Raw genomic sequence first — 13,791 nt, 5'->3', positions numbered from 1 at the left:
TGTTCCCTCTTATTTGAACTATTTGTTTTGGTTGTGTTCCGTTTAAAACTATGTGCTATGTGGTGTGAGACATTGTTATGGTTTTCGGATTTCTATTTGTTGAGATCAATGTTATTATATTATGTGTGATGCTATATCTCCGTATTATATATCTACACATGGGTATGATTTCTAGCACCTTATCTCAACTTCATATATGTCTATGTCTCTTGTTAGAGCTCATGATTGGATACCTCTTGTGTTGAGGCACCTCGCACCTATGTGTTGTGTATTTGTATTCAAATGCAAATTACTTATATGCACACATGTAGGGGGAGTGCCTCTATGTTTTGCCATCATGCTTGACTCTATAGTGATTCTCTTGCAAATCCGTATATTGTCATCAAACACCAAAAAGAGGGAGATTGAAAGAACATCTCTCATATTATGTTTTGTGTGTTTGATGTCAATGTATGTGATACACTAATGTTTTTTTAAGTGGTACATGTTTTATCTATAGATACATATATATGTGTGATGGATGTGGTTAGTTGTGTCAAAAGGAAGCTGAACAGGATCACCAGGCCGGATAATCTGGGCCGGATATTTCCAAAATATCCGGCCCCCATTTTTTGGCTAAGGACTTGAGGAATTGTGGCTCAGTATGCTTCTGGATAGGGGCCGGACATTTGCCCGGTTTTGTCCCAGGGCCGGATATTTCCAAAATATCCGCCCCCCTCGAAATCGGCTAAGGACCCGAAGAAAAGCAGTTCTGGACAGGGGCCGGACATTTGGCCGGATATTTGCTAGGTTTTGTCCCTGAGGCCGGATTTTCCAGGGGGGGGGGGCGGATTATCCGGCCCTTACTTAGGCCGGATTATCCGGCCCCCCGGAAGCCCCAACGGCTTGATTTTGGAGAGGGGTATTTATACCCCCTTCTTCTACCTTGCTCCTTGCTCAATCATTGCACAAAATTCTGCCAAGTCTCACCTCCATTAGAGCCACCTCAAGAACACAAGATTTGCAAGATCTCCTTCCTCCCCCAACCAAAGCTCTTGATCTTTGGATATTCGAAGGAGAAGACACCGATCTACATCCTCACCGAAGCGATTTACATTTCCCTCTCATTTGTTTGAGGGATCTCTTGCTAGTGTTCCTATTTGGTTCCCTAGTTGATTGCTGTTGATGTGTTGTTGTTGATTGTTGTATTGTTACAGATTTGGGAGCCTCCAATTTGGTTGTGGATGTGTGCCCCAAGAACCTTGTAAAGGCCCGGTTTCCGCCTCGAGGAAATCCCTTAGTGGAAGTGGGCTAGGCCTTCGTGGCGTTGCTCACAGGAGATCTGAGTGAAGCCTTCGTGGCTGTTGGTTTGGCTTTCGTAGCAACCACACTCCTCCAAACGTAGACGTACCTTCTTGCAAAGGAAGGGAACTACGGGAATCATCTCCGTGTCATCGCGTGCTCCACTCTCGGTTACCTCTATCCTATTCTATCTCTTATATTGCGTAGCTATATCTTGCTTAGTTGATTACCTTGTCATATAGGTAAATTCACTTAGTTGCATATCTAGAGAATTTACCTTTGTGTCAAGCCTAAATTGAAAAAGAACTAAAAATTGGTTAGCACCGGCCTATTCATCCCCCCTCTAGGTGCGGCATACGATCCTTTCACATGATTGTACTCTTTCTCTTGTCCAAGTTTACTGAACTTTCCTAAAGCAAGATCTTTAGCGAGACTTCTAGAGTTTTAAAAAGGCTTCAACAAACTTAGAGAACAATCCAAGGGGGTGTTCTTTTAAGTTCTTTGGATTGTGAAGTAATTTGAGCGTTATTTCTTCATACATACTCCATTTAGGTGTTCTTAGGCTCGTTGCAGTTGTATGGACGAGGGATATAACACCATGATCTTGGATCTTTATTATATTATGATAAAAAAATCAGGTTATTTCGACCCTTGAAATGGCAAAGTCCTGGTGCCCGTAACTCCCCATATTTCATCCGCTTGGCTCCTTTTATCGTGCTTTATCAATAAAGGTTCATAGAACCTACACACATCAAAGACAAGGAAAAAGGATAAAATCTTACTAAATAAAACTATGAGTTGTGCAAATCTCTAATGAAAATGGCTCAATACTTGTAATCATGCATTTAGGACATACTCAAAACTAGATAGAGCATGTAATGAGACAAAAAAATATGTTTATGTAATGAAAAACATGTTGCTTTTTGGACTCATCACACCTCCGCTTCGTCCGACGGCCCTTCCATGATCATCCTCTCCCTAAAGGTTTGTTGCACTTTCTCTTGAGCTTCCGCCACTTTGTTCTTATTATTTGGTGCCTTTGTCTGACGTTACACGAGCGTGAAAGCGAAAGTTGGCAACCACAAGCTTATGTTGATGTAGAACACACTCCTCAGGGACCACTTTGGAATCCAAGAAATCCCTCCTATCTGTTCTTCTAGCAAAGAACAAAGTCAATCTAGCTAGATTGTTGAGCACTGCTAAATATCACTAAGTGAGATCGCCTCTTCATAAAGAAGGTGTTAGCTACCAACAATTCGTAGGCAAGCACAAAGTCTTGGATGACTTTGCCCTCCTGGTTTTTGTTGCCATACCCGATGCCTCCACACACAACCTCAAACCGTATGTTAGTTGTACCCACATGACCATAAGATCTCCTCTAATGAAAAGCTTCTAGTTTGTCAGTACACTTCCAACAACGTCCTCTAAGTCCTCCCAAAACTACCACTTATCGCTCATGTCGAGCCCAACTTGTGGGGCATAAGCACTAATAACGTTTAGAACAAGATTCCTAACAACTAGCTTGACTAGGATATTCTATCTTCCTGTCCACTAATCCATTTTGAGGCTCTTCTCTATGAGGATGCCTATGCCGTTTCTAGCGGTGGCTGACCCTGAATACCAAATCTTAGAACCAGTATTGTCAACATCCCTCGCATGTTGACCTCATCTAGTCTCGTGCATGCAAAAAAATATTTATACACCTCCTGATCTAGTCTCGTGGTGGTCGCCATGGAGGGGGAAGGAGGAAGGAGGAGACGGAGACGGCTCTTGGATCACCTACACACATCAAAGACAAGGAAAAAGGATAAAATCTTACTAAATAAAACTACGAGTTGTGCAAATCTCTAATGAAAATGGCTCAATACTTGTAATCATGCATTTATGACATACTCAAAACTAGATAGAGCATGTAATGAGACAAAAAAATGTTTATGTAATGAAAAACATGTTGCTTTTTGGACTCATCACACCTCCACTTCGTCTGACGGTCCTTCCATGATCATCCTCTCCCTAAAGGTTTGTTGCACTTTCTCTTTAAGCTTCCGCCACTTTGTTCTTATTATTTTGGAGCCTTTGTCTGATGTTACACGAGAGTGAAAACGAAAGTTGGCAACCACAAGCTTATGTTGATCTAGAACACACTCCTCAGGGACCACTTTGGAATCCAAGAAATCCCTCCTATCCGTTCTTCTAGTAAGAACAAAGTCAATCTGGCTAGATTGTTGAGCACTGCTAAATATCACTAAATGAGATCGCCTCTTCGTTAAGAAGGTGTTAGCTACCAACAAGTCGTAGGCAAGCACAAAACCTTTGATGACTTTGCTGTCCTGGTTTTCATTGCCATACCCGATGCTTCCACACACAACCTCAAACCCTATGTTAGTTGTACCCACATGACCATTGAGATCTCCTCTAATGAAAAGCTTCTAGTTTGTCAGTACACTTCCAACAACGTCCTCTAAGTCCTCCCAAAACTACGACTTAGCGCTCATGTCGAGCCCAACTTGTGGGGCATAAGCACTAATAACGTTTAGAACAAGATTCCTAACAACTAGCTTGACTAGGATATTCTATATTCTTGTCCACTAATCAATTTTGAGGCCCTTCTCTATGAGGATGCCTATTCGTTCCTAGCGGTGGCTGACCCTGAATACCAAATCTTAGACCAGTATTGTCAACATCCCTCGCATGTTGACCTTATCTAGTCTCGTGCATGGAAAAAATTATTTATACACCTCCTGATAGCAACATTCCCTAACCCATGTAGTTTACCGGTCAATTTTTGAGATCTCCTCTAACAATTTTTGTTTCTTTAAAAACCTGGCTTGAGCCCTTCTTAGAGTGGGCGTTTGGGTGGTCGCCCTGGACCTAGCAATTCCGAAAGAAGGAAAATGTTAAGCGGCTGACGTCACCGAGAAAGAATGCCTAGAGAGTAAACCACGCGGAGAGAAGACTCCAAAACCCAAATCCAGGGACGTCGCCCTCCTTTCTCTCGCCGTAGCCTCCACTCCACTTGAAGTCGTCGCCGCGCCGCCGTCCTACCTCGTCGTCGGCGCCCGCGCCATCAGAACCCCAAGCCCCTTGCCCTAGCTTCCACAAAGGGGACCCACCGGAGCGGAGATGTCGTCGTGGCTGCGCAGCGCGGTGAGCCGGGCCGGCCGCAGCGGCGTCGCGCGCGCCGTCAAAGGGTACGCCGACGCCGTCGCGCACCATGCCGGCCAGGCCGTCTCCGAAATCCTCCACGACCGCGGGGTGAGCTCACGGAACCCCCCTCCCCCCTCTTCCTTCCCCGCCAACATCCTATCGGTCTCCCCGAATGGCCGCCAAATCCAAATTCGGCTTCCTCTGGCGGCGTGGAGCAAGTGCCGGGGCTTTCCGAGGGGCTAATTCGTCGCACCCGCACGGCAATGTGAAGAACGCGGCGCACTAGTTCATGGATCGAAGCTCTAATTTGTGCCATGCGACCACTGCGGTCAGTGCCCTAGCTTGTGTGTGCCTTGAATTGGACGGGCCAAGAAGAGCCTCAGTACGGGTATTCGATGCCTCTTGTTGTGCTGATGAGTTTTCACAGTTTCACCTAGGAGTATTAGTTTTCGCTTATGCCTTTTGATTCCATCCACACACAAGAACAAGATTACATTGTTCTTCCTTAGAGCGTTCATGGTTCCCCAGTGGCATTTTGTACTCAGAGCAAGTCCGTGGACTTGTGATGTGTGCGGCTTGAGAAACAGGATGGTGACGGATCATAGCTGCGAATCTAACAAGTTTTGGCTTGAGGAATGGAACAACTGTAGTCCAACTTCGTGCCTCATGGGTATATAGCTAGTAGGAAGTGAGGGATGATGGGGAATGTGGATTAGTTCATCATGGTATCTCACGAGTCATGATGGTACAGTTCATCAAAAAAGAACTCTACTGATCTATTAGTGTTTTCTAGCTTTGATTTGACCACGGTGGCAGATCGAATACAAGTAAAAGGAATGGGGTCTGCAGTTTAAGGCTTGATGGGGCATGTCGATTAGTTTCCGATTAGATTTGAGGCTTCATGGGGAATGTGGATTACTTTCAGATTAGATTTGCATATTGTACGGTTCATGCAAACGGTTACTGTTTAATTCACAGGGTACACAGAGCTTCAAAAGTTTCAAGAAAACAGTAATGCGCTTGGAAGAGGCAGCAGTTTCATGTCATGGGAGCGATAGAGTTGAACTGTTAAGGCGTTGGTTGGGAGTACTACAAGACATTGAGGCTGAACTTGCCGGATCAGATTTGAAGGATGCTGAACATCATGATTCTGCTGGTGAATTAGATGCTTTAAAACCACCATTGGTGAGTTAGTCTTTTCCATTTCATGTTTGTTTGTTTTGCCTAATTATTTTGAGAAGAAGCTGAGTTTAGTCAAGTTCTCTTATCTTCATTTGTACATACCTTTGTTATATTTTAAATTCCCTGAGTTCATATAATTATATTTTAAACTGAACTGTCGCGAGCAGGCTTTGTTTTATGATCCTGATATTGAAGGAGCACCTATGAACTTCCGTGATGTGTTCCTGTACAGCCAGGCGCTTGAAGATATTACACAATCCATGGTGAGTTGACCCTTCCATCCTGCTCTGTCCACATAATTACTACTCCCTCCGGTTCATATTAATTGACTCTAATATAGATGTATCTAGACACATTTTAGTTTTAGATACATCCATATTGAAGTCAATTAATATGAATCGGAGGGAGTAGTTAATAATATGTCTGAGCTATATATTTATATATATATATATATTTTTTTTTTGAAACCAGTCCACACGTTAAATTGTAAAATGCTACTGTTAGTTCTTGCTCAGCTTCGCGCTATACACTACTAATTTTTTTTATGCAAACAGATTCTTGAAGCTCCATCTGAGGAAGAAGTTTCACTTCTCCTGGAAATTTTTGGGTCAGTTGCTTCTGAAATAGCCTGCTTATATATTTTCTGTCATCTGTTATTTTTTCAACGTAGTTAAAATTGTCCCAGCCAACAGAGTTTATTTATCAATATTATTACTCCCTCCGATCCATATTAGGTGCTACTAATATAGGTGTATCTAGGCATATTTTAGTTTTAGGTACATCCATGCTGGTGGCAACTAATATGAATCAGAGGAAGTAATTGAATTCCTAATACAAAGTTCAGGACTATTACTATACTTCACTCAGCTTTGGGGCTTGGGCTATACTGTATCAAACTCAAGTATGGAATAGTTAGAGCTTGTAACAAAGAATGAAAAAGAAGTTTCACATAATGCACCCTGTAGCAAGTCCTTGCTTTCGCTGAACAGCATTTCCATTGCCTTGTGTTGTTTAGATTTGTACTATCTGTATGGTGTAGGGGTGTAAACTGATAGCTCGCCACCTCTTTTATTGAATTGTATTAAGCTAGTGACTGGAAGTTTTGTTTTCGTCTTACAATTGGGCTTACCATTTAAATGTAGCATTACACATTCCTTATGTTATGTTACTAGCTTTTTGCTGACACTTGGACACTCTTAACTGTTATTTAGTAAACATATTCAATACTAGTTTATTGAGATCATAGTTTTTCTGGGCACACAGATCCTTATTTACTCTTCTCTCAGGTACTTCACAGTTGACAGTTGACACTTCACACATAACCTTATTTACTCTTCTCTCATCAGTGAAACGTTTTATAATTTATTAATTTGCAACTAATATTGTGTTTTGCAGACTGTGTCTCACTGGTGGGAAAGAAGTCAACAAGGCAATCGTGAACAGTGTGCAAGATCTGGCCAATGCATTCTCAAATTACAAAGATGAAGTCCTGGTAAGTTCCCTATTGCCTTTAATCGCATATGTTTTATCAAAACCTTAACCGCATAATATAATGGTACACAGTGCTCTGTTACTCATGTTGTTCGTACATGTCGCTACCATGAGTGTCTCATAAAGAGAACTTTAGTCTAATTGGTTAGAGCAAATAGATGAAGTTTTTCCGTATGAACTGGGCCTTTTGGATCTATCCCCATCTTCTACTCCCTCCGGTCTCTTTTAATTGACTCGAATTTAGTACAACTTTGTACTAAATTTGAGTCAATTAAAAAAGATCGGAGGGAGTACCTTTTTACGAGAGTGGATTTTGTACACCCACGCATGGGTGTGGGTGTTTCCGTCACCGTTCATTGTGCTTTAAGATTCGGATAAAAAGAGGAGAGAGAAAGGAATCTTTCTATCTACCATGGTGGACACGAATCTCGAGGAATAAATGAACGGTGATAGAAACACCCACACCCATGCGTGGGTGTACAAAAGTTTTTACTCTTGAAGTGGTTGAAAATTTTGAATTGACTGCCCACTAGCAGTATTTTCTTCTTTCAAACAGCAGCCTAATTTTGTCTCAGAACTAACCGAGTTCAAGTGTTGCTTACTGTCATACCAGACATGACTACAGGCGCATTCCCTTCAGTAATTCTTGTGGATACGTTAAATTAAATGTGTTTTTCATGAAGACACTTAGGTGAACCTATAGTAACATGTTGGATCTTTTTGATTGGGCTCCAGACTCTGAACTGTCCTTAATGTTGCTCCAAGAATTAACACTAGGGAACTGCTTATGTGGTGTCTGTTTTTTTTAGAACACTGCAGAAAAATAAGAAACAGTTCTTAACAGACAACTTCTTGCTACCAATTTTTATTTTTGGAAGCATTTTCTAAGTTCAAAAATGACTGATGCACCCATTACTTAGCTCTGTAGATGGTGTGTCTAACTTCGATAATTCATTGTATCTGTGTGAACAGGTGAAGCGTGAAGAGTTACTTGAATATACACGGAATATTATTTCAGGACTAAAGAGAAATGCTGATATTATGAGGTGAATTATTACTTAATCTCCTAATTACCTATCTCGTATTCAGAGTAGCTGTTACCTCCAGAAACTGCAATCTGTTCTGAATAGTCAGACATTTTAGCTTGTAGCTTAATTTATGCAGAACATAAAAAAAAGTCAAATGGTGTTTGCACTTCTACTTTCTGAATTAGTAACACCTCAAGTACAAACTGAACTCATGTGAAGTCCTCTACAGAATTTTTAAAATATCAAATATTGCAGATCAGTATTACAAATACCACGTGCGTTCCTGCAACCTAAAGGTCCCAGAATACTGTGGTGCTTTTATTTACGGTTTCAAGCTAGATTAGCTTCTTAGTGTGCACCTTGTATTAAATTTCAGGATAGATGCTGAAACCCTTGAGTTGTGGAGAGAACTAGAAGGGAAGGAGAACTCACGGTCTCAATCAACTGAAAATGAAGATAAAGCATCAGAGAAGATTGCTGTTGCCAATATTGAGGTATTACATAGTCATATATACTATGACTTTGTGCTTGCCTCCCTTCTTATTTTATCATACTTTGTTGCCTAGTGTCTAGTACTTGGCGGCTAGATGTGCCAAGGGGTTCGGCATTGATAATTTCTCTATCTGGGTTGGGAATTTATTTATATCTGTTCTGGCTTCAGAATCGATTAGTTAAAAATTTCAAACTGCAAATATTTCATAGAAGTTTCTAAATGTTTATTTGCCTCCATAAAAATCTATGTCCCTGTGCTACTGTCTCAAAAACATGATGTATTTGATTTTTGACATAGACATGGTCTCCCATATGTAAGTTGCCAATCATATTTAATTCATAATAATGCGTTTGCATAAAATAATATGTAATGAAATACATTTTTGATAACTAATTTAATGGTATCATCACACAAAAGAGGTATCAGTACCATCCTGCGATAAGAGGTATCATCTCAGAGCATCAGTCTAAATAGCTATTATGGTCAAAGTTAGAAAAGACTTCATGCATCCAAAACATTTATTTCACAAAGGAGGGGCTAGTTTTTTTTTTGTCTGACTAGAGAGATGTGCTGTATGAATTAACTCTGTATTGATTACAACCATTCGTTCATTCCCTCCTTACTGTACATGGATATGAATTAATTTATTCCTGACCAATAATTTTTAACTTTTTTGTGGATATTTTTCATCTTGTTCTGAAGGTGTTTCTTTTCAATGCTCATAAGGAAGGTAACACTGATTTTTTTTCCCAGGCTTTGAAAGAGGCACTTACAGAAGTCCGCTTTTGCTCTAGAGTGGAAGAACTTCTACTGAAGAAGAAGTCGATTGCTCCTGGGGACTCCATGGAGATTCATTCTCAGAAGGCATGCATATGTTTTATGTTTATAACCTTTTTTGATGTTGAGTTATGGAGCCTTACATTCCTTGAAATGTTAAGGAGTTCATACTTTTCATGGGATAGTTGCCAGACTTACAAAAGAATGACAATATAGTTCCACCACGAGAAAGTATAGCAAGTAGGATTTGTATAGCTCAAACTAGTGTGCTATTTACATTGTGGTGACTGGTGACTGGTGGTTACCATGTATGCTTTTCAGCTAAATATAAAATAGATTCATCATGGAGACCTACAAATATGTGGTCTCGGTTACTCACCATCTTCACTAAATCTTGCAGGTCGACAAGCTTAAGGTCCTGGCAGACTCCCTTGCTAGTTCATCCTCCAAAGCAGAACAGCAGATCATGGACCACAGGTTTTGTTTCTGAGAATATTTTGTTTTATAGTTTCTTGGAAATATTTTTGATATGAAAGACATTTGCTGTGTTAATTATCCATTCTCATCTGTATAGCATGTATGCAGGTTTATGCTTTTCCTGTTCATTGTTGCCAGAAATTCTTGGTCTTCTATCATGTCTAACCTCGTTCTCATACCAGGCGTCAGAAAGAAGATGCTCTGAACTTTCGTGTGAAAAAAGAGAATGAAGTGAATGCAGCTGAGAAGGTAAGTTTGCTAGATTGAATGTGAACTGAAATACATCGGTGTATATTTGGGACTTTAATTTCATGAATTGATTGAAACATGCACCCATTTGTTTGTTCCAAAAAAAATGCAGCCATTTGAAACCAATCTCATTTGGATTCCATAGGGAACTCCAGATCTAATGGCCTCGATGTTTGCTTTCCTCTGTAATCCGTACATAATTCCTGTGCCCAAGTAGGGTCAGCCTCTCAGTTTTCAACTGGCAACTACCTTGACTTATATCCAGTACCTGTGTCTGTAATCTCTATATTTATATCGTAGCTTCTTATTTCCTAGAACTTGCATGCTATGAAGTAATTTATGCATGTTTAGTATGGTCCCCGCAGAACATGCACTTTTAGTTGCACATAATTTCATGTTTGCATGTATATCCAGATATGCTACAAAAATATTTTGATGGTTAAGCTATATGTCTTCCACCCTGCTTATTCTGTATAAGTGTGGCATCCTTACTGTTATTTTCTTTCTATGTCCTGATAAAGGGATTGCTTTCTGAGATTACTGAATTGGAGAAGCAAAGAGATGAACTTGAGGCTCAGTTGAAAAAGGTACCTTCTCTCCCCTTGATGTAGGTTCCTAAAATATATTTTTTTAACAATTGTTTAGTTGCTCACCACGTGTACCACTTGGTCCTAAAATATATATCTTGATGGAGCTTTGCATATTTTAGTTACACACACACCTTATTTGCCCAATCTCAGTTCAGATCTTATACATATATGATGGTATGGTGACAAGTTGCTTGAACTTATTTCAACTAACTTTTCTATTGATCTGATTATAATGCTTTGTTAGTAAGGTTAAACTGTAAAAATGAAGTAATGTGGCCTGAGACTTCTCTTTCAGTACACTAGAGTGTGCACGATGCAAGAGAGTAAGGCTGTGTATCTGACCGGTTATACAAAATAGTTGATTTTGTGCCAAAAACAATTAGTCATTTATCTGGTTGCCATCTGAGTTACTGATGTGAAAAGAGAGAACTACTAGGTGTAGAGATTTCCGTACATCATAATTGAAATAGGAGATTCAATTAATATCCACCATTAGTATCTTCAGAATATTCTTTGAATTATGTTCTCTTATGAAGACATTTCTCATTGGCAGGTCAATATATCAATAAAGGCTGCTTCTGTGCGGCTCAAGACAACCAGGGAAGAGAGAGACCAATTTGATGAGGCAAACAGCCAAATTATATTTAGTTTAAAAACGAAGGTGCTGATACTTTCCTGTTTGTGATGGATTTAGTTTTGTTGAGGAGCTACTTTCAACAACAATCTCTTTGTCATACTGTTACCCGTCTTTAATTTTGTTTTAACATAGTTGTTGCTCAAGATGGTGCTTGACAAGTTTTCTTTCCACATCAACTCAGGAAGACGACCTCTCGAAATCCATCACCTTATGTAATGTTGAAGCCAATGTAGTCAAAACCTGGATCGATTTCCTTGAGAACACCTGGCAGTTCCAGTCCTCATACAATGAACAGAAGGAAAAGAAAACAAGGTATGAAGCGCTTGTTGCTGTACCCTGATTGCTCCTTCTATTTGATGTGTCTCCTTCTCATGTAAAATTTCTAATTTGAAAAGTGTTCCAATATTTAAACTATTGTGCATGAAATTGGTCAACGACCTATTTTTACCCTTTTTTTGTAATGTGATATGTGGTGGACTTTGCAGTGATGAGTTGGAGAGATGTGTGAGTGATTTTCTGAAGTTGCCCTTTTGTAATATAATATGTTATGGACTTTGCAGTGTTGAGTTGGAGAGATGTGTGAGTGATTTTCTGAAGTTGACCAAACATCACCTTTCAGCCTTCAAGGTAAGTCTTGCGATTCACCATAGCATCCATGCACTTGGATATTACGTCTCCATTTTGTTCTGTATCATCTGCAAATTTTGTATTTACCAGGAAGTCCTAAGCCCGTCGATTGAGAGTATCCAAACATATGTGGATAATTTGGCAGTCTTGAACTCAAGGTACTGCAGTCTCTGCCTATTCTGTATTTCTCACACTGTAGGTGTCCATGTGGTATCGCAGTTATAGTTGAATTTATCTTGTAGGGAAGAGACAAGAGAACATAAAGATGATGAATCATCAGAGAAGACAAACCCACTTAAATCCCTCGAGGAGGAATATTTGGAAACTGAAAAGAAGGTTGGTTTTGCAAATTTTAACTGCATTTTTTCTTTTACGGTTGATTTCCTTCACGTGTTTTCACATCTCTTTTACGCAATGTTATTGGACATAATTGCAGCAGCCTCCGAAGTGATAGGGTCATTTGTTATACTAATGCTTCCATATTTGTGTTTAGTTTTACAACTTTGATATCTGTTCTGCTTTTCATAGGAAAAAAATATGTAAATGGCTGATAGTAACAATTTTTTCAGATCATAATTGCTTTCAGCATCGCTGATCACATAAAGAAGCTGTTCTATTCTGAGCATGGGGCTAATTCTAGGTATTGTCGGCTGTTCTCTCTTTGATGATTTATTTTCAATTTGGCATCCACGTGGTCTTACTCTGTGGAAATTGAACTCTGAACTTGACATATTTATTCAGGAGAGATGACCCAGAGGTCAAGAAGCTAATTGATGAGATCGAGAAACTGAGGGAAGCATTTGAATCTATAGAAAGGCCAACACTAAGTGTAGAAGACCACAAATCAAGGCCACTACCTGAGGAAAGATCTGACTTGAGCCCTTCACCTATCCAAGCACCTGTTACCCCTAGAGCCGCGCATGTCGATTCCCCCAAATCTCCCTTGAAGGCCGAGCAGCAGGTGCATTCTGATGCTGAACTTGCAGACCTGGGAGCAGGTTTCGGGAAGGATGACAAAGATTACTCTGGTGAGGAGATCAGTGGGTGGGAGTTTGATGAGCTCGAAGAGGACTGAGCGCCGACTCATCATCCGAATCGAGCATCTGCACTAACATGTATTTCTCCAGTTCCGACATGCCACAGAAATGTGTAGCGTCGGATGTATATAGCGGTGTCTGTTCGATTGCATCTTCGCGTTGTCTGCAGGTATGCAGATTGTGCGACTGACCTGTAACCTTGGCAAGACAGTTGCTATTTGTTTGTTCTTGCCATGATGATGTCCCAGTTTACATGTGTACTGATTACTGAACAACACCGTTGTAAGATTTATAAGTTTGGACTTTTTTTAAAAGAAAATACAGAGAGACACTTTGATTAAGGTGTTGATTAAAAGCTGCACTCATTTCTTGCTGGCGAACTCATCCACCTCCTTGAAAGGCGTTCAGTTGAAGGTGTATTGTTTTACAGAGCTTAATGCTGTACATTTTTTGGAAATTAAAACCCCCTCTGGTTCCCCTAATAGCTGTTTTCATAGATGTCATCATGGTCTCTAAAATGCAGCTTTGTCAATTAAATTTCATCTTAAAAACTTTGGTAATTAAATTTTACTGTGATATATAAATAAAATCTCAGTCTAAGAGACAAAATTGCACATATAAATCTAAGCGACCAATCTAAATATTTAAAAATCATACTATGGCTAATGTTTAGAAAATTTAAATCTATATGGCCGTATGTCTAAAACGACATCTTTTCGTGGAGCGGAGGGGTAGCTTAGCTACCGTAGCTAGCTCTAAATTCACCTCATTTTTT

At 40.0% G+C, this 13,791-nt stretch overlaps 1 protein-coding gene across 2 annotated transcripts; it reads left to right on the top strand.

The window, feature by feature from the left end:
• The first annotated feature begins 4,193 nt into the window (after nt 1–4,193).
• Nucleotides 4,194–13,321, top strand: LOC127292497 (uncharacterized). Of its 2 annotated transcripts, none has more exons than XM_051321914.2 (18): nt 4,194–4,536; nt 5,407–5,613; nt 5,778–5,873; nt 6,165–6,217; nt 7,006–7,102; nt 8,074–8,147; nt 8,506–8,623; nt 9,376–9,486; nt 9,800–9,876; nt 10,059–10,125; nt 10,647–10,712; nt 11,269–11,376; nt 11,534–11,664; nt 11,838–11,979; nt 12,070–12,137; nt 12,222–12,315; nt 12,549–12,619; nt 12,721–13,321. In XM_051321914.2, the coding sequence occupies exons 1-18, from the start codon at nt 4,405–4,407 to the stop codon at nt 13,052–13,054; spliced, it is 2,046 nt and encodes a 681-aa protein (XP_051177874.1). In that variant the 5' UTR covers nt 4,194–4,404; the 3' UTR covers nt 13,055–13,321. The 2 variants fall into 2 exon arrangements, with proteins under 2 accessions (XP_051177874.1, XP_051177882.1); XM_051321922.2 differs by having other exon boundaries at nt 4,198–4,536; nt 11,913–11,979.
• Nucleotides 13,322–13,791: the final 470 nt, after the last annotated feature.

This window comes from Lolium perenne, chromosome 1, assembly GCF_019359855.2.
Source record: "Lolium perenne isolate Kyuss_39 chromosome 1, Kyuss_2.0, whole genome shotgun sequence".
Classification (NCBI taxonomy): Eukaryota; Viridiplantae; Streptophyta; class Magnoliopsida; order Poales; family Poaceae; genus Lolium; species Lolium perenne.
Note: the sequence above shows the minus strand (reverse complement) of the source record. Positions and strands in the feature narration are given on the sequence as shown.